This window comes from Solenopsis invicta, chromosome 16, assembly GCF_016802725.1.
Source record: "Solenopsis invicta isolate M01_SB chromosome 16, UNIL_Sinv_3.0, whole genome shotgun sequence".
NCBI classification, from domain to species: Eukaryota; Metazoa; Arthropoda; class Insecta; order Hymenoptera; family Formicidae; genus Solenopsis; species Solenopsis invicta.
This window is the reverse complement of record NC_052679.1, coordinates 20,901,208-20,923,483: the sequence shown is the minus strand read 5'-3', so window position 1 is coordinate 20,923,483 and position 22,276 is coordinate 20,901,208. Positions and strand designations below refer to the sequence as shown.

The following is a 22,276-nucleotide window of genomic DNA, read 5'->3' as shown; positions in this document are numbered from 1 at the left end:
CTTCGCTTTATTCCTATCTATTTGATTTATTCTTAGAGCCTATATACTTTTATTAAATTTTTGTTACTTACCATTGGAATAGAGTAAATGCAGACTGTACTGAATACCATTGTTCGTTTTTTGGCCCTCAGACTCCTGCAAGAAGAGACACGATGCTTACATATCTTTCATCACAATATATAAGTTACACATCGTTTTAAATCGATTGTAACAAGTTACCTACAACTTCTATCGTACATTTGATACGAAGACTACAGTAACTATTGTTCGAGCGCGGTCTCGCGCGTTCTTCGCGCTCTATTCTATTTTAATTAAGTGCACCGTGACGCAACGCCTGTGTGTGCCCCGGTCTGCTCCACCTCACGCTAATTATTAATTTCTTGATGCGCCGGTAAGAGCCATGCCATTACGTATGGCGTGCGATGCATAATTATCATCCTGCCCCGTTGACGAGTCATGCGTGCACCGTGCCATATGCCGCGACCACGGTAATGCATTTTCAACTACCTACCCCCGGAACATCATGGTGGTACACCCACTACCGCCCCCTCCGTCCCACGACCACGACTTTTAGCCGTGTAATACGACCTTTCGACTCGAGGATAAACGCTGGCAGTCCGATCGATTCTACGTCAAATTAACGTAATTACGCGGATAGAAGTGTGGCAATACTTCGTTGGCTTCGTTTTGTTCTTCTATCGCGTATGCAAATAATGTCACGATTATTTGCAATTTTTCTAGTGAAATATAATTTTATGTATGTTCCACATATGGTCTTCGCGATTAATTAATTAACATAATCTAATAGCCGTCACCACTCTCTATGGTCGAGTGCATTTGACAGATGTTACAACAGAACACGGATTCTTAATGCAAGATTATATTCGAGCAAATCAATTATTGCGAAAAAACAAATTCCAATTAATTAATTATTAATAACAGCTATAATAATAAGTAAATGTAATATACAATAATAATAATAATTTGTTATGTTGTATATGCAACAAAATATATATGATAATGTTTTAAATAATAATTTTAAAAAATTTTATATAAAATGAAAAAAATTATACATACTCTCCCTTTCCTATTTTACGTTTGTCACGAACATACTCTTTCTTATTTCTCAAGTCTGACTGTCTCGGTCGCTCTATTTCGATGAGTACGAGTTCCGCAGAAGATATCATGATTATGGCTTATCAGCTTAAGCATGGGAATAGTCGACGCGGATAAGAAAACCGCATAAATCCATCGCAAGATTTCTCCGCGAATGAACGGGAAGTGATCATTTTTCTAACGGAATAACTCCCTCCACCCATATCCGCGCTCGCTTCATCGGATAATCGGCCCTGCTTCGCCGATCGGCGTCTGACCGGCGACGTCTTTCTTCCCTTTTTTCCGTCGCGCGCGCAGTCCGAGCGTACGCATTAAGCTCTCTCCTGTCGTCGGCGTTCGTCGCGACCATTAATCTCTAAATTCGTCCGGCGCACGATGGACGTTAATCAGATATATACGCGGATAGGTCGAGTTACTCTCTTTCTCTCCCTCCTTCTCTTTCTTCGTCTGCTCTGACTACTTTTTAATTAAACACGAACAAAAAGCGGACGGAACGGGGAAATGCTATGTATTTACCTAGAGCGTCCATTTCCGGGAATAGTGCGTACAAGCGGTAGCGTTGTGTTGTGCCGCATCGAGCTTAGTGAAATTAAATTCGCAAGCTTTTATGTCTCTGCAATAAGCGATCGTTTCAACACTATTTATGCGTTAATTTTGTATACCGATTGTCATATGTACTTTTCATTTCAGATAAAAGAAAAAAAATGTTTTTTTGGAACATTTACAAATTAATTCTGGAACGTGCTTAATAATTATCGATATTTTTAATATAATTTTAAATATATATTCTATTCATACTTTGGCATAATTTAGCTATTGAAAATTTTAATTACTAGAACCGAATCATTAAGATGTAGCAATACGATATGTGTAAACATTTTTATATTATATTTATAATGAAATGCAATAATTTTAATTAAGACCAGCAATGGGTCAGAGAAGGAGAAGATGCGTGGATCGAGGTACAAACTCGACACGGGGTTGATGCATATCCGCGGTGCATGACCCTAATTAATAGGGAGGCCACGCGATGCAACTGTTCCGACAACGTGAATTATGCATGTATTATAAGGTCGGGATAGGCGGATGAGAGAGGAATGAGCGAAACCAAGCGGAACGTTATAGATTCACGAAAAGATGAGGAGGCAAACAATGAAAAGACGTCAAGTGAGATGCCCAAATATTCATAGTAAATAATTAAACGAACGCTTGAAGCATTATGTATAAAATTTGGTATAACTGAATTTCACGATTTGATATTCAATTAAGTTAAATTCGAAGTTTTACGGTATAATAAGAATGAAATTTAAATATGTATGGCATCAAATTAAATGCAAGATTAGATGCCATTGGTAACTGCTAAGAAGATATATAAGAAATATATAAGAATAATAATTTTTTTACAATATCGCTATTAGAGCAAAACAATTTGGTACATGAAAACAATATATTCGTATTTTTATTTCTAAATCTTTACTTCTTAAGAACAGTAGTTCTTCAAATAATTTAATCTGGCGTTAAAATATTCTTTTTTGGATTTGAATCAATATGTAAATAAAATGTACATCAGGACTCTGTTTCAATATATTGTCAGTTCCCGTTACGTATATTACAGATTTTTAGTATTTACAGTGAATTGTGGAACGCAACTCTGTTGTTATCATTTTGGAAAATTTTCTTGTTAAGACACTTGTAACTTCAAGGGTTTAAACTAAGAACAATACTTCATTTTCGCTAGTATTTACATTATTTTAGCTAATTTGAAAAAAAGATAACACTTCTTTTATCTAAGATAATACATATTACAATGATCTAGATAAAGATAAAATCAAGCTATTCCTTTATTTAGATAATGATCTAGATGATTTTCTACAGATAACACTGATTATACGTAACATTTTTCTTAAGAGGTACTTCTAATCATTTTTTCTTATCATATTCTCTTATTATACATTGATGAAATCTTTGATTCGCCAAATTTCGCTACTTTTTGGGGATCGCAGATCGCGAGTCACTCGGTACCTCATGTTCTTAAATCTACGACGTTACATCCCACCACGCGCTCTAACTGTACGTCTTCCTGTGTCGAATTAGCCGACGATTTATGGCGGATAGATTTATTAGGGGGTGTACCTCGTTACCCCGGGGCGTAGAGAAGTAGAGAAAGGGGAAGGCAAAGGACGACACAGAGACACACGGGGAAGGAGGGCATAGAGAAAGAGACAGAGAGACTTCCGACAGAGCATCGTCGTTGCACGAATGGGACTCGCTAGAATTCCAGAGGTTACGGTCGGGATTACGTTTCGATAATTTATACGCCTGTGGACCTTGGTCCTCGTCCTCGTGCCGTGCGTCTGGATTTCCGCCGTTTGTTTGTTTATTTGCACCGTGTGCAGTCTCACGCTACGTATACGTCACGTGTCGTATCGTACATAGATCCGATCAATCGATCCACGATGTAATGCCATAAAGCGCGCGGTGTACGTACACCGGTTCTTATGCGCGCACATACCGAAGATGTGTTATACTTGTGCAAATCCGCTGTCCGTTTTATCCGCGCGGCCTCCCAACGTAACGATTTCTCTTGCGCAAGAATGGACGCTGCGTCGCGCGGCGGTAGTTAACTTCTCCTTAAACAGCTATACTAATTGACCAATAGAAAGTGGAGCTCTAACGATGACTGAACGCTGACAATCGCGTCCCGTTTGAGACTGCTCTTTCGGGGTCGCGATCGTTTCCCGCGATAACTTCACGAGCGGAACTTAGATTCGCAGCTGTCGACGGTTTTCATCGTGATATAATGAGTTATCGCGTTATTCGCCGCCGAATTTGGGAAGTGTAATAGAATTATTCAGCAGCTGTCACTTAACATCCAGAATCGTTACAATTTATGTATTTTAATTGCCGTCCTTAGACCTTTCTGCAATTCTTGCAATTATAACCGTATTAATTCATAAAATAGTTCTACCGATGATCAAACAATTGTTCAAATGCGATCTTTATAATAACACGGTTTTTTTTTACGTGCCGTTGTTATATGACTGACAGCTGTGATATCCAGGACATTGAAATTGGACATAAAAAAATAGCTTCGTCGTTTTCATAACTGCGAAGTGATAAGTCTTAAAGGCGTATGGCATAGTGCTCTTCGTGTGTGTATATGTTGCACGTGTCGCACGATAAAATGTATAAGCATGACAGAATTCATTTTACTGCCGTATAATTAGCTGTGCAGACTGTATCGTCGGCAATTACGGTAATTTCTCGTAGAAGCTTCGATATTTCGCGCACGAGTACCTGGTTAACAAACGCCCGACAGAGCGTAATCTCCGATCGAAGGTACGAGTCGAGCGTGGGTGGAAGGCACTCGAAGGGTGCTCTTTATTATTCGTAGGTCATTCGCTTCGCGTGACCATCCCCGTGATCCTGCATCGTGCGCCCGTCCATTTCTCACGCGGTCGATGGATTTTCGCCTGTCCGGCTAATTGCCGGAAAAGAGGCGCTGCTATGGATTCTACGGATCATCGATACGCGTACGCGTACATGCGTAGGCGGTGCTGTTTAATATTTGACGCCGGCCCCGATGGAAACGGCAATTATCGAGATAAGCGCGCGCTTGCACGATATTCCCCCGGCGTCATAAAGGGCCTCCTCTCCTTTTTTTCCATCCGGTCTCCCCGGAGAGTAGCGGTTAGTGCGAAGCATTGAAATTCCGAACTTAATCATCCGCTATCGTCGCTCATTTCCACCGGCACTTGCAAACTCGGCCGCTGTTTGTCTCGCATCACGTTCTTTTATCATTCCGCGATGTTTCCGAAAGAAAAATATCTCGACGCAATCGGGTTTTCCGAGCTTTAGTCATTTCTTGCGCCGTTATGTTTTAGGACAGTAACTTGCATCGCGCGATCGTAGCGGCGCGGCGTTAGATCCGGATCAGTCGGACCGGATCGGGTAAAAGTTTTTAAAACGGTCTAAAGAATGTAATAGCAGAAATCATTACCTGATCCTTCTCGACGAAGCCCATGAACGACGTTCTCTCGATCTCGATCGGTTGGCCATGTCGATCGTAAAGGGCGATTACGAAATGGAAAAAATTGCTCTTCCTCAGATTGCTCGGCGGTTGTTTCTCGAAATGCGCCCGACCCACGCCAACCCTATAATCGATCAGACATTGCATTGTAGAAAATGATCTATTAACTGCATTGCTTACATTACGATGTAAATATATGAATATGTATCACAACTATATTTTTTTATTATCACACAAACATACTGTTGCATTAATTAATTTAATAATAGGGGAGAGTTGCTGAATACTTATTGGTCGCTTAAATTGAATTTCATTAATATTTTATATTTTTATTTAATACAAACGTTTGGTGAAAAAAATATAAAATAAATAAGAAATGAGGAATGTAAACAAAATTTAATAGATTACATTTTGTTTTGTACAAATTAATACTTTAAAGAATCAAGTAACTAACCAATGTTAATTTTTGATCAATAATATGTAGCTGACAATAATGCAAACATATAATTTCATACTGAATTTTTTATATTTTCATAAAGGATTTATTGTAAAATATTTTACACTCATTGTATATACATATTTGCAATTATTTTAAAGATGATATTTTTATAAAATCTATGAATTTTTTCAAAGCGTATTATAATTTTTATTACAACAAATGAAATTAATGTAAACTGGTAAGTGATAATGGTAAAATTAATAATTTATGCAAAAAATATGTCAATTAAAAACATAAATTCAAACCAGTTTTTATTTCAACGTCTTTTTATTATTGTTTTTCATTTATTATTACATATTTGATCCTTTTTTCGATAAATTAACAATTCAATATTAATAATTTCTTATATTTTTAGTTATTTTATTCATAAATTTGATACTTTTAAAAAAAAGGTAGTAATTTATGAGACGCATAGATACTATTTATGTGATCAATTTCTTAAATTTTATCCTTTACAACATATTGCAAGAAGATATGCAATAAATTAATTTGTTATTGATGAAAGGTCAAACGTAATAATAGTTTACATTAAGTTCCAACGATTATTATTTGTGTCAAATCATTATTAAATGGAAGATATAAATAAAAAATAATTTATATATATATATATATATATATATATATATATATATATATATATATATATATATAAAATGACACGTGTATTCGGCAATTTTTCCCTACATTTCCAAAATTAAAATATTCTTGAATTAAAATTAGTATTGAATAATTTACAATACTAATTTTATTGTTGCGTAATATGTCTTCAATTTAATTAATTAAAGATGGGCCTTATTTGATTGTAGCTGGATCTTCATGCTGATTTTATATATATCTTTTCAAATTCATCAAATTGCACGCAGAATAAATTTTCGGTCTTGAGAGAGAAGTACAATTATATTCTTTATAGTATTTGGGAGAGTATGTAATAGATGATTAATAGCGTTGTTGTTATTAATTTGATTATCTATTTAATAACGTGATATTACTACTTTGTTCAAGATTAAAGATTTATTCGACACGCAGATTGATGAACTTGGAAAAATACGTAAAATCACACAAAAAATAAGAGCACGAAAATCTAGATGAGCGAACAAGGTTCACTTTTAATTAGTTGTATTTTTACAGGTCGGTTTATATTCTTCTATTATTTATAATTTAAATCTCCTTACAAATATCTTATACAAATCGATGCATACGTATCAAGATAATATGTAAAATTATTTATTCCAATAAGCGTAAATAATCTTTGAATTTCGGTAGTCAAGCGAAATGTTAAGCGATATTCTCTCTGTCGTGGAGTCAAAGAGGTGTATCAGTTCAATCCTTGGATGCAATAAGAATGTCCAAACTGGCGGAGAGGAAAGACAAACGAGGTCGACCGTGGGGAAGCGCGCAGGTGGTCTCGACGCCTTAAAATCCTATTAAGGTCTCATGTGCCGAGATTAGGCCGCCGGACTCCAATGCCATCTTTGAGTAATGGCACGGAAAGTCCCCTTTTCGAGTACATTGCTTTGCATTGTCCGCGCGTGAATCTCGAATTCCAAATAATTTTGTAAACCTCGCAATTTTTTATTTCCATTATTTCTTTATATTACTTCGTATTAATAATTAAAATCTATTAGAATAATTTATTACGTTATCTTAGAATTTTATTATAAATTTCAAAATAAAAATATAATTATTCAATATGTTTTATTACTTATGTTTTTTTTTCAAACAAATGCACATTTCAAACGTCTTACAAATTTCTGTAAAATATAATAAAAATAATTGCGGAAATATAATAAGAGATTTTAAAATTAATCGTGCAATGTATATTGCACTCGGCGGTTAAAAATCACCGTCGAGAAATCGCATTATCGGCGCTGGTCTGTGCGATCGTGCCGTCGCGAAACGATAAAACCATCGCACGACTGCACAGAGCCGCGCGCACGGCCATCAGGGCGGACCCTCGGAGCGGAAAACTGAATCGACTGGACCGAAAATGAATAGCGGCAGTTTTGCAGCACATTTGCGAAATAAATGATGGTATCGGCGGTGCGTTTGTCACGCCAGGTGGTGGGATGCCGAGCCGCCGGCAGGTACGAGGGTGGAAGCGCGGGGTCGGCAAGGGGTTGGTTGCAAGGGGTTGCAACGCGAGCTTTCGGAAACGAACGGGGAACGGCGGATCGCGGCGGAGGACCGAGGGGAGGACGCATTGGGAGAGGAAGGGTAGTGATGTACTGCCCGTGTCGATAATTATCGGTGGCTGATTAACCGGTCGCCGGTTCGCGCCCCATAACTCTCGACGTCCGATTATTTTGCCCCGTTTGCCATGCACCAATTCCTATATAACGCGTAGGCACGTTCCGCCGCACCGTTATATTATCACCCAAAATTCACTGCTGCACACACCATCACGCCTTTTCGGGCGACTATCGCGGATTGCGGAAAACCGCCCATACACGCGCAATACGTATCGCTAATATGACAATAATGCGTGCGCGGTTATCAGTGCAAACTCATGTCTGAATTACTTTAGAAAGGAATCGGTTTTATAGATTTAAATAATATTTGATTATTATCGATTGGATATTTCACGTTTTTTATGAATCTATTTTAAAATAAGGATTTTTTGAATTTTAAAACAGATCCATGACCAATAAAGAGCGTAGAATCCAATCAATATATTATATTTTATAGAAGAGGGAATAAAAAATAACAAATTGTTGTTTCAAAAATCGAAATTTATAGTAGTAGAAATGCAGTTTTATATTATATGCATATTTTAATGGAATTAATTTATATTAATCCGTAACTCTAAAATGAATTAATGAAAATAAAAAATTTAAGAAAAGCACTTACGTAAATGTGCGAGTAAAAAATGCAATTTTACAATTTGTCAGTTTTATCATAAATATAAGAATACATATTTTTATTAATAATTTATCTCTTAAACGGCTATATTTCACGCAGCTTTCCGTTCTCTGAATTACACTGATTTTCAGCGTTTATGGGCTACGTTTTACAGATATGTACATGCGGATAACGTGCGCTTTACGCGCTTATGTTGACGATCATGTCGCTCGTTCTACCAACCGACGCCGAGGTGATAATTACGGCCTCCATTCGCGTTTACTGTATTCGTGCGTGCAATTTGCCACGTGCGCGCTTTTGGTCGCGCAGATAACGCTGCTCGTTCCAGCACCTGCGAATCATTCGGCCCTCCGCCACTGTTAATCCACCGCGTGATCATTCTTTCACGTCGGCTAAAGTGCCTGTGCAATTTGATTTGATTCCGATTGGATTCCGATCGATCTCGATGATGATACCGGCTAAAACGCGACACGCGTTCAAATGCGCAAATGAAGATATGGAATGCGAGAGTTTCTCGAAATGGCGCATTCGCGATCGCGGGAATAATTGTCAAAGCATTGCGGGACCATAACTGTCACCCATATCGCACGATTATATACGGATACCGGCGAATAAAAAGCGACGCGTATAGGCGCGGTTTTACGAATCGCGTGGGTAGGAGAAGGGAATTGCGCTTTATATCGCGTTAAGCAATTGCGACGGAGCTTTTTCATTTCTGTGAAATCTGTGGTATCCGGTAACGACGTAATCGACATTTAAACGATGACGAAACGCGATCTCCGACGCATTTGGAGAAACGGCGGATTGCCGGACAAACCGATCGATACTGCTTATACTTTATACACGAGAGATGTGACCTATGCCATTTGTGCGCCATGCATTATGGACGAAATATATGCGGATAATACGAACTCACCGATATGGTTACGAATTCACGGATAAAGCAATCGTAGAGAATTACAATAAATCCGCGGGTAATACGCACCGTCGGGCATTAGTTATTGCGAGTTACCCGAAGCGCGCTCTGTTTACGCTCGCGCCCAACGCGATTCATAATGCGCACGGAGATAATGAGCAATTTGTAATATATCCGAATGTAATTTGCTACCAGGGCGCGTTACTGCGAACCTTGTTCAATTTAGCTCCGTGTTTCATCGTACCTTTTGCTACATAAAAATCTATTAGTTATTAACACACTGCGATGCGCATGTATATCGCAAATATCCCGCAAGAGAATTCCCCGTAATAAATAATTTTCATATATTATTTTAATTAAGAGTTGAGTATAATATAATTATATATTATATTAAAACATATTTAATATTATGCGGCATATTAAACGTTTAATATTTAGCCTTACGGTCATTTTTAAATTACAACAGACGTGCTATTTAATTGATTACTTTAGGGGCCACATAGAATTCATATTTTTATAGAACGCACAAGTGGTATGTATTCAATAATTAGGTTTATACACTACGATACGTCTTTGCCGAGATTTTGTTGAAATGGCTACTGTTTCGAAGATCGATAGCACTTTTTCTCTCGCTCTTTCTCCTTTGTCTCTTATTCATACGAAAGGTCATCGTTTTTTTGCTGCGCGACAGCCCCTTCCCACGAGTGCGGTGGTTTACTGCTTCATTAGGTGGATAACTTTTTTAGGGGTTTTTAAAAAGCGCGAGAGTTTATGCCTGCGCTTCGCGGGAGTTTTAAAACAGTTTCGCACACATCCCCCCTCCCCCTGCGCCCTAGCTGATCTCGGTGTAACGCAGTTGTGTGGTACAAATGTTCTTAGAAGCAGGAAACGAAACTTTCCGGCTTGAGTTTCCATGAAGGCGAAAGTTGACGTTTAACATTTTGAGACTCTTAAACTCCCGCGAGACAATTACTTAGACCACCGCAACATTGATTCAATTAAATTAGACAAAAAAAATCAATATTCCGAAATTTTGTATTTGATAGCGATCATTATCTGTCTTGTAAAACCTCGAATCGAGTTATGAACAAGTTTTTCTATTAGCAATCACATCACATTTACATAATAATTCCCAATTTATATAAATACAAAACTATTTAAAGATTTTTTTAAATTTAAATTACTCTGGGACATATATATTATGGTTTGCGTTTGATAAAGTTTTTAAGTAATTAGCGTTTTAAGAAAATTTTCTTCGCTGTAATAAAATTCTTTCCGCTTTAATTTCTCAAACACGGGCTGAAAAATATTCGTCTTCTTTTTGCAAAGAAACCATTTCTGATACCTGGCGGAGAAACGATTGGATAAATGAGGGAGAAAGTACGGAAAAAGCAGGGAAAGTCTCGGACAAAGCGATGAGCAAAAGGCGCTAAAATTCTCAATTACATTAACTCGATTCCGGTCGTCCCTGCGTCACGCTGGAGGAAGGGATTAGTTAGAGAACCGCTATTGGATTAGCGAATCCGTCGACTCATCCGGTTTACCGTGCCGAATCGTCCTAGACAAGTGTCTTTAGTCGTTTTCGCATCGTTCAAATTCTATAAGTAATATTGTAATGTATAAATACACACACCACAATGGTAGGGCTGATTATTTATTCTTTAAACATAGTTATACATCAATTTAGCACGCATAATTAAAAATGTAAAGAGAAAATTTGTTTTTGTAGAAAGAAAGTTATAATAGAGAAGGCAAAGAACGATTAGTATTGTTAGTAGTTGTCTTTTGTGAAACGTAATAATGATTTTAACGATATTAAATTAACCTAAAGTGACTTGGACCATAAATTGTCATATTCTGTGACGAAACAAGTGACATTTCTCAAACAGTATAAAAAGAAAAGAAAGTACACTTTAGATTATTGTTACGAATTGCTTGTCCCTTTTATCGGTGATCACAATGACTTATTTTTTAAATAAATTTATAACTTGCATATTTATGTGGAATTGATTTTTCTTACGCATCTACTCTTCTGTCCATAATACTAAAAAATTCTACAGTTCTAATGAATATGATGCGATTAACGTTGTTACGCAGGGATGCAGCTCGCCGTGCGATCCGACGGCAAATACTATGGCAGTAGAACGAACGTATTTCTACAATTTATATTAAAGGCAAATATATCCTTGCATTTTAAAGTTATCACGTTGCTCGTATGTATAATTGATTCCTTGAATAAGTTAAAAATTTAACATCATGCTTGATAATTTTATTTTACAAGAGTATTTTCTAGAAATACTTTATTTTTCATTCAATAAGCAACTAACGAAATGATGATACGTATAATGTGATTTTAATTATAAGTTTATATAATTTTAAAATATAAATGTCACGTGTCAGTGAGAAAAAATTTTGCCACACAATTGTAAATATATTTTTCGTCCATTAACAGAAACAATATCATTCAAATTGATTTCTCTTTTGTAATTCTTTTCAAGTCATTTTTCATTGCATAGATAAATTGACATGTCATATTACGCTGTATGCACATTTTAAAGTTATAATGGTGTAAAAAAATGGCTCAATTTTCTCAGACGTATCGCACCACGTAAAATTTTCTTGCAACAACATGACAACAAATATATCTCAACAAAATGAAATTGATCGTTACATCATAAGTGGTGGATAAAATGGAATAGAATGATTATTAAAAGAAGATATATTCTTGCGACAACATATATCAATTTTATCTAGTGTATTATCTGACGATAGATATAATCTCGTATCTCGAGAACAATTTGTTTTTTATGAAAGGTGAAGGTTACGGCATTTTTATGTACTCACGCTCCGTTATCGGCGAGCGCGGGCTGCGGCCAAGCACGTGGCACAGGTTCCTCCTTCAGTATCTGCCTCATATCTTGAGGCGCGAAAACCAACGGCGCTCGCGGATGATGATGAGGCGGCGGGGGTGGTGGTGCCACACTCGCGCTGTACAGCTTACGTCCCCAGTGGCCCTCGAGCTCGACGGGACTTCCGCCCCCCGTGGTAGCCCCGGTACCACCCCCTCCGAGTCCGAGCCATGGCGACCCCCCAGCACCCACGATTGTGGAGCTGGGCAGGAGACTGCTCCACTCGTCGGACCGCGTGGTGAGGCCGTACGGACTCTCTTGGGGCAACAGGCTTCCTCCTTCGCGTTGCCAATCTTTACAGAAACCTTCGTCGCCCCTTCGCGTCTCCACGGGAGACTCCACCGGTTGTCTCTCCGTCAGAGCGGGTACGCCCGGTGCCACGTTTCTTTATAAACGCGCATGAATCATTATCACTGGAACGTTAGCGGCCGGCAACCCGTGGCGGTGCATGAACGTCCGCTCACCACTGATGGTGTCGCGTCTTTCCGGACTGCACCGTCAAGCCGGGCGCACCGACCGCGTGCCGGTGCACATGCGTCCGAACGTGCGTGCCACGAGTTCGCGATACGAGCGCGCACTAAGGGCCACGTTGCTGTCTCACAATGCACACTGTTCTCACTTGCTCGCGCAGAATCGTGTCCCTTGTCCTCTGTCGGTCCGCGGATCTTTATCACTGACGTATCACTCTGTACGACATATGCGGCATATGTTCGTAGATCTTGTGAGGGATGTCATCGGCTGCCTCCTGAATGCTTTCCCAAAGGTGTCCTTCTTCCAAATTGTTCTATGATCCCTGTACCAGATGAGGTTTGAGACACAAACGTAATGTACGATGGTAATCTGAGCACTTGCCGGTAGCACTCTGGTGCGTATTATCGTTGCCACCAAAACGTTGCAAACGTGTCTCGTGACCAGCAGAGAGGTCCTTCGAGGTCCCCAGTCGCACGTTGCTTCCCGTTACGGTGCCGCTTGTCGAATGTGTCAGGGCCGGCACTAGCGGCGTGCCAGCAGGTCCCAGTGGGGTCGGGTCTGGAGAATCGCGGTGGGCGCGGCCACGAGTGATACCGCGCATCGACCAGCCCGTCTGGAAAGTCTTGCCCATTTTGTACCGTGCACCAATCCACTGCGAGTCGCACGACCAATGGGTGAAGCTGCTCGTACCCATATCGACGCCCATCTGGGGGCACCAAGGACTGTGGCGCCGTGGCGGCAACATCAAGAGACTGTCATTCCGGCGCGAGCCGTACTCGAATGAGGTCCATGCTGCGATGCTCCTTTCCTTTGAATGAAAGTCGAAGGGATGAATACTTTGAAACAATTGCAAAGGTTGCATTTTTATTTTTTAAATGGATACTTTGCAACGTTACATAGTTTTGTCTTTGAAATACTATCTGCTTTCGTAAAATTATTAATAAATATATATTCTATATCAATATATTGAAATCTATATTTTATTTTATTTAATATTTAATATTTAATTTAATATTTTTCTGTGTATATCTGTTTGTCTAAACTTTTACTGGAGTTTTATTTTAATTTAATAGTGTTTATCAACGAACTACGTATTACTGAATGCCTCATTCTACTCTGAATTGTATTTGCGTAATCTGTTCTTCAATTTTTATTAAGATATATATTTAGAATAAAAAGTAATATGTCTATTTTACTTGGAACTTATCGAGCTCTATTATTAATTAAACGTTATCAGACTTTTACATCATTTTTTTAATTTGCTTTTTAATTGCTTTAGATACTAATAGATTTATTTAGATACAAATTAATTAATCTGTCAAATATCTTACATATTTTTATTTTTATTTTATATGATAAAGATATCTTTATTTATTTCAAGTTTAATCAGATCCTGATTGTCTTGATTTTTCTTAATAAAAAAGTTGCATATGCTTACTATTACTTATTTATACATTTTTTACATTTTTTAAATTTGAAAAATTTCTTAATTTACAGAAATATTCTGAACGATAAATGCGTTGAATTATCAACGCACAACACTTTATGTGTTTTTCCAAAAATATTTCTTTAGATATTTATTGCAACTTGTATTTTAATTAGTTTCAAAAATTAATTTAATTTAAAAAAGAAGCTTTTATCGCAAAATTACAAGGTTTGTTCTACGTAAACGACAAAAACGATGAGCGTTACTAGGTAATCGAGTATATAAATCTTAAGTCGAGTGGCAGTTGGGTCGAAAAAGTAATTATAGAATTTGTTTGAATAAATTTATGTGATGGAGGGAATAAAGGCAATCGCGAAGTTAGAAGGGAAAGAAGAAAGAAGAGACCCGCAGTGCTTCGCAATCTTCTTACTAGTATAAAAGATTGCGTAGACCTATTCTTCTCGTGATTTCGTTCAAACAATGTACGTTGGAGAGTCACTGCTTCGAGGGTATGGGGCCTATCAAGTGGAGATAATGTGTTCTGTGCCGGGTAATTTGGCTCTCCTCCCTTCTTTCCACTTCAACCGTCTTGAATCTACTTCTTTGACTGTTTTGCATTTGCAAGCATTTCTGAATTTTTTGTTGTTGCTATCGTCATGCTAGCAATTAAACTTGATTGTAGGTAATCTTATACCAATATTAGTATTAATATGTTTCATGTTACATTATAAAATATACCTATAATTATATTTGTGTTTAAAGAAATTAAGTATTTGACCTAAATTAAAACGTTCATCTATTTGTTAATGTAATGTGCTAGTTACGAAATCAAGTTTAGCAGTGAGTAATTGTTGAAACTACTTAACGTACACCCACCGTATACCAAAGTGTCAAGGGTCGTCGATTAATGTTTATCACATGGCAAGATAATGAAGCTTAATGAGGGTCTGCAGGCATCATTACGAAACACTCGACATGCGCGCGTGCCAAACCGGTTTCAATCTCCTTTTTTCTGAGACTTGTCTTCTCTTCCAGTGCCGTGATTCATGAGATCCCTCTCAGCTGCCCAACGGCCTGTAACATTGCCACCTTATGGCAATGACGCGGCTTCGGGAGTGTGAGAAGCTATTTAGAAATGGAGGTGCTACTTTTTGCTACGTTATGCTTCGCTCCTTAAAAAGAAAGATTGTTTCAGTTTGTAAAAACAAAATGTTTCGGAAGAGTGGTCTGTTGAAGTTGCATTCATGAGGTTTTGCTCGTTTTTTTAAAATAAAATCATTCTTTATAAAAGTTTCCATTATTGCACATGAAAATTATTTATCATTTAATAGAAATGTAAAAAATATTAATCTAGAGAAAACAAATATGTTAAATAATAAATACTTTCAATAGATTTTATCTAAAGATATTCCTTAAATATTCCAGTAATCCAATAGCAAGCGGTGTCGACGTACCTAAATGTCCCAATGATGTCAAATGAACATCACCGCATCGACCAAATCCAATTACCAATTGGGAGGGTTGTACGATTCAGTATTGCTATGGTTTGCATAGGTATATCCTATACTAGTTAGCTTACCTTTTAAGCCTATTTGGCTATGATAATATTTCGATTCTGGTTTTTCTTATTTGTTTCCTAGAACAAATAAGTTCCTGTATACGTTCTTAAGCCGCTTTAGGGGCTCGCTTGCGGATGAAACTATCAAAATGATTTTCAATTTATTTGAATATTTCAAAAAACTTTTATGTTGATGTTTTGAAATACACTGAGAGAAAAAATTACTAAACTTTAAACAATATTTGTTTGAATAGTTGCAATGATATATTTACACACTAAATATAAATATTTATTTAGTATAAAAATCACTAATTTAATTCAACTATCATTTTTCTTTATTTAGTAAATATTCATGTACCATAAGTAAATTTTTTATTACAACTATTTAAACAAATATTTATTAAAATTTAGAAACTTTTTCTTTTAGTGAAATGTAGGTATTTTATTTTTATAATGTATAAGAAGAAACAATTATAAGAAATTGAAAACGGATAACAGACATATACGTGTAAACATTAATTAATAATTGTTTTTTCATCATTTATCTCATATGCATGGAATGTAACTTTCTATATTAAAGCAACTAATAAATACTGCTTTTATAAAATTAAAATTATAATAAATGCATAATGTATTTTTTAGAATAGTATTTTAATTGTGTTTTACCTGTTCTGTCATTGTGTAAACGTGTTGGCAGGTGGCTGGACGGGTAAAAGTAACGAGAAAGAATTGTGAAAAACATGATTTTTGCACTACTCGATGAGTCTGCAAAATCTAAAATAGGCAGGCGTGTTGCCGTAGCGAACCGCACTTGCCCCACGGTAATAGTATCCGTGCATCCCCTGTCCGGTAAAGTATCAAGGTACTGCCAGTACGCACTGGTACATCATGGGATGGCAGGAAGGGTCCTGCCGAAGAGACCTCGACATATGTGACGCTCATATGGGGCGGCATCCCTTAGGCTCGCGAATTCGGAACATGTGCGCGGGGTAGAAGTGTCTAGAATTCTATGATAAAGTGTGTTTGCACTTGCACTTGCGATTCGTGAAGTGGTCTTTTGATTATTTTCGTCTATGCTAAATCGAGACGTCCCCACCTGTCAACTGTACGGACTGCAAGTATTCGCCGAAATGAAGGATCGCACTCGACTGACAAATGAAGGAGATTTATAGGAGCTTTTCTGCTTTGTAAGTACATTCTTTTTTCAGTGCTACTTAAATATTTTGCTATTTAAAAAAAAAGTATTCTAGAGTATATTTCGTTACGCTTTTTAAAGCGCAATTACTTAAATAATTTTAATAAGGAAGTAAAATAATTAGTATGTTAATAGATGTTTCCCTTCTTTAAATACGAACGAATACACGTTCGATTAGAAACTATCTTGGGATAAATCTAAGAGAGACGTTCTCTCTCGGGATCACGCATTTCACAAAAAGGCGACGCTAAAAACCACGTAGCGCGCATCCGCATTGTATTTGCCCGTGCTTCCTCGAGTTCAGCATTTGGTATGACAATACCGCTGATCAGCGCATCGATGCGTGATTATAATGATAATGCCGCCTCCTGTTTCGTAGGGGGGTGAGCGCGGGTGTGCGCGCGGGAGCCCCTAAGGGGCGCTCGAGTTTTTCGGGCAAAGTTTTTCCTACGCAGATGCGCCATCGGACGGGGCTATTTATTAGCACGGTCGCATCTCCTGTTCGTGTGCTCCCATTCAAAAGGGCTGGACAACAGGTTGCCGCGTCAACGTCATTAGCCGTTGCGTTTTTGTTCCTGGCCCATTGGGGTTTACCTCTATGCCGATAAGAGGCACGTTGGTCGTTAATCCTTTCCTCGACGAGATAAGCTGTAAGGCGTGATTTCGAGGGGAAAACGACCGTCGCCTTTACCGTCGCGTCCGCAGAACGGATTTCCGAGCCGGATTTTTATTACATTTTCATTCCGCGCAGAAAATTGCTCACATCGTGAAATCGCACCCGACGTAAGATCAGTGAAGAATAAGAAATTGCCTATATTATAGAAATTTTTTATGTCTTACGAAACTTCCGTACATTCCGGTCGAAACTTGGAGAGATCACTTCATGATTTATTCCGCGGACTCGCATGGTCATGGTAGTCGTAACCACCACTAAACTTCGTCTACCCGAATCGAGGACGCGTCTGTTTCCATAAACCAAATTATTTTTATATCCAGGGATCTACGTTCTCCTGAATTAGTGATAAGCAAGGACGGACATTCGATTCGTCGCTGACCGTCCATACGACCCCTATGATATATCTAACGGATAGAACCTAGCGAATCGCAATAGCGATTTCTCCATTCGTTTCCCATAATACGAAGGATTTGTTTCACTTTTCCATCCCGCGACGAATTACGTGTATTACGTTTAGTACGCTAACGCATCTAATCACGCGGAAATTCATGGTACGACGTGGAATAGGATAAAATTTAAGCGCTTATAAGCCATCTAAAAAAATGATCCGAAGATCAAATTATTCCACACGCTTATTGCGGATAATTGTTAATTTCGGCGAAGCCTGCGCGCATCGTAGAGCTTATGTCTCACCAGAGATTCCAGGAGAGAGCGATCAACATCACCGCTAAGTACTACGAATTACCGCCGACCGTGTATATCGTCGGTTTCATCGGTGATTCGCGGGAGGGTCGACAATGTTCGTGCGCACGGTCGTTAGTCGATCGTTTTGGGGATGGACACGGGAAATTCGGCCAGTTAGCCAAAGCGTAACGATGCATCCAAGTCGAGAAATCGTTCCGGCGAGAGGCGAGATAGCGCGATTCCTGGAGGGTGCGTCGTCGAAGATAGGATACCCTCGAGAGCCGTAGGGGCCGTACACGACTTCGACCGATGCGTGCTCGTCAAGGGTTACCGTATCCGAAAATGTAACCTATTTTGCGGAGACTACCTATCGGAATGATACGGTAATTTTCCGTTGCATCAAAATTTCTAAAACACTCTCTCTTCGAACGTTAGAAACGAGTTACAGTGAAATGATTTGAAATTCTGTCCGTTTTCTTATCGTTACTCTAATCAAATGGTCGATTCTACGGTAATTATTAACGCACAGACAGTATCCTACAAAATTCTATAATCTACAAACATAAAATTAGTAATATCGTTAAATTCGTAAATTGACATCACGTATCACCGCGTATTGGGGATATCGGCTCAATTCTCGTTATTGGAATAGAAATGGCCGTGTGTTTCCGTTAATTAATTTCGACACGCTACGCGCGTCTCGATTTCCCGCTAATGACTTAAATGGATTACCAGCTAATACCCGCGGACGGCTACCACTCTGATCTGCCGGGCTGGCTCGCGTGCACGCGTGCATCGCATGAACTTTTCAGACCTGTGCGTCGGTCTATACGGGGAGAAAATTTTGCGGGAGACACGAGGCTACGCTGCCAAACGTAGCTAAGCCACGCACGAAGTGGACAAGGAGAACGGGGACGAGCACACGGAAAGAAGGACGAGGAGGAGACGTAGAAGCGAAACGGAGGTTTCCAGCGTCGTCGACGGGACGTGTATCCGTTGGATTGCGGCCTCGTTCGAGAATCCTCGTGGGAGGCCGCCATCTTGTTCTCCTACGTATCCGCTGCCCGCCAGCCCGATGTCCTGCCACTCCTTTGCATAAACTTAGGAACGGACGATGACGTTAGGGGGTAAAGGCATCTATATCCTGGCCGTTCAATCGATTTGTTATGTGCATCGTAGAAAGCGAATCTAATGAAACGTCGGATTGTCCTGCGCTCAAAGATGCTTATTATTGCATATCCTTGATCTTGAAGTTCATAAAATTTAGAAGAAGTTATATTAACCCTTAATTACGCTAGTGGGATATAAATCTCATTACAATTACGCAGATATTTTTCATGTGACAGAATTGTAGTCTGTTGTTATGTAGGAAAAAGTATCCTAAAGTTAATGTCGAAAATTAAAAGAAAATCTTTATTTTTGTTACTTAGAGTCAGCTACAAACTTTATATTTTGTTACATTTGTAAGATGATTATCTTTCAGCTTCAGAATGTTTAATTATTACATGAGACAAAATACACCGACTTTTTAAATTTCGTTTCAGTTAAAACTCTTATCAAAATTTGGGATACAAATAAACTATCCCATGGGTGTAGTTGTTTGGTCAATGCAGTTGAGGGTTAATTAAAAAATATATTTGCCCCAATTTCATCATGTTATCTCTCATTTTTATTGCTCAGCTGGTATTTGTCAACACAAAAAAAAAGATATAGATGCAGCAAATTACAATTCATTATGAATATATCGCGCAAATGAATTGATCATATAAATACCACTGGTGCGGCAAACACGGTGTTTATGCGGTAAATGCGGTGTTCGTCCCATTTTTCCTCATACAGAAGAATTGCAGCAGCCAAATTATGCTTATTATATACACAATGTTTTATGTATTAGCGCAAATGAGGTTCTTTCCGTTCATTGCGCTGCACAATGTATACATTTTATCGGCTTTAATTGGATGCTACCGCATATTCCCGGTTAATTAATACGAAAAATTGCCAATGTTAATAACGCATGCATTACCTGTTTGGTACGGTCTGTTGCATCGACACACGGACCGATGCACCGCGTAGGGTCACTTGACCCAGGGTTCATATAGAGTGGGTGATATTAGCGTATTTTGTTGTAATTACCGAGCAGTCATTCGCGCTAACTGCACCGCGATTCTCATTCGAATGCTTTATATCATACGTACAAATTTCCGCTCCGTTCCTTTGAAACATTTATCGCGGCACCGCGCCGACGAAATTTATGATTATGGTAGCGGGTTTGGCGATTTTTCGTTACAGCGAGCGAAAACTTTTATTCCCGCGATGACACTTTCCACGATATTCGTTTCGGCTTCGCGGCCAGTTAGCCGATACTCGAATCAGCGATCCGATTAAACTGCGCAGAATCACTTCTTCCATTTGAGAACCCCGCCGAGGGCAGGTAAATAACGAATTGAAAATCAATGGTATTACGAGATTATGCGTTTATTGGTAAAGAGCTAGCAGAGTTACCGATGCCCAGAGCAGTAATATCGAGTAATTGCGTAAACGCACCCGTATCCCACTGCGCGTAACCTCTCCCTCTAACAAAATCCCGCGGATACGTCCACCCTTTCGTACACGGATATCCATGCTAACGGTGGCGTTTAAAATAATTATTGCAGGGCACTTTTTTACCACGCGTTTGCGGCGATTGCTTATTACTGCCTTAAAAAGGAATGTGATGTAAGCAAAATTGAAGGTTTAACTTTCCCAATTGAGCGAGAGCGGAATATTAATTAATATTGACATTATGTAAACACGGAAGTTCTATTAGCGTTATATATTACGTCACGTCGATTTAAATCGTCATTTAATAACATTTATACGCGCTGTAAATTATGAACGAGTACTAACGCAATATCTCAGAGCACGAGTCGTAAGTATAATGAAACTACCATTTCTTTGGCGGGACTACGCATTAGGGTCTTGTCCGACAGCGTTCTCGCAATATTAGCCGCGTCAGGATGTGTGTATTTCGCACATTAACGTGTTTGCAGAGGACTGATTCTGGATCCAGACGCGACACATTGCGTGCAATATCCACTGTTTGTTTCACGCTGGCTTGATTCGGCCTGCCACGCTTCCATGTTTTCTCTGTAAATCCATTATTACACCGTCGGCTTTCGAAACGTCGCGCAAACATTGCTGTCATTCATTTAAAATCATTCGCTTGGTTCTGCGTCCTACGTGTTATAAACCCGACATAAACTAAATTTCTGCTAGTGTTAATTAAATGTATGTTGTTTTATCAGTGATAAACAGACGGATCAGATATCACAGTAAAATAAAATTGATGAAAAAATCGGAATAATCGTAACGTATGGTAATATTATAATAAACAATCGTGTAAAGAAAACAATGGACGACGGAGCCTGTTATAAGTTGTTATACTTCGCTGATGAATCTGTAACTTTATATCTCTCTCTTGCGGCGTAATTACACGCATAGGAATAAGGGTAAAATCAGTGGCAAGGGTGAAGACGTCGGCTAGTCGTCGTTGGTTCGTTCGACGGATAGTGGTAATTCCGTCACGTCGTAAAGGTTGGTTTTTATCGTCCCCGCCCTGTACGCTCATCCACCAGGATCCTTCGGTTCTAGCTAGACGCAAAGGCAGTCCGTGTTTCCTCGTGTATCCTCGCGTTCAGTTTACCGGCCCCGCGTCTTACACGTGCCGCTTGATTGTTCAGGTTTTATTATCACTCGGTACTCCCCGAGTCCTCGTTTATCCTGGCTATGTATATCACCCGTCGCGGGAACGACTTGCCATCGTCGACACGGTGCTAGAAGATAATTGACCGGCAGTTTATTTTTTTATTTAGTATCGAAGTTATTGTACATCGTTGCAACCAAATATTGAAAATTGAAAGATTTTATAGGTACAGTAACGAACTTCATATTAACATCG

The 22,276-nt window shown here is 38.8% G+C and overlaps 1 protein-coding gene across 5 annotated transcripts in view; it reads right to left on the bottom strand.

The window, feature by feature from the left end:
* The window catches only part of LOC105194727 (transcription factor collier), a 78,040-nt gene extending 64,709 nt beyond the window's left edge, over positions 1 to 13,331 (bottom strand). For 4 of the 5 annotated variants that reach the window (XM_011159801.3, XM_011159795.3, XM_026131522.2 and 1 more), the window contains exons 1-3: positions 12,265 to 13,330; positions 5,117 to 5,270; positions 72 to 135 (exon numbers count right to left, since the gene is read on the bottom strand). In XM_011159801.3, the coding sequence (XP_011158103.2) occupies positions 72 to 135; positions 5,117 to 5,270; positions 12,265 to 12,335 (289 nt within the window). In that variant the 5' untranslated portion in view covers positions 12,336 to 13,330. Of the gene's footprint in view, positions 1 to 71; positions 136 to 5,116; positions 5,271 to 12,264 lie in introns of all 5 variants that reach the window. The other variant, XM_039458457.1, reaches the window with a different exon arrangement.
* Between the last annotated feature and the right edge of the window lie 8,945 nt (positions 13,332 to 22,276).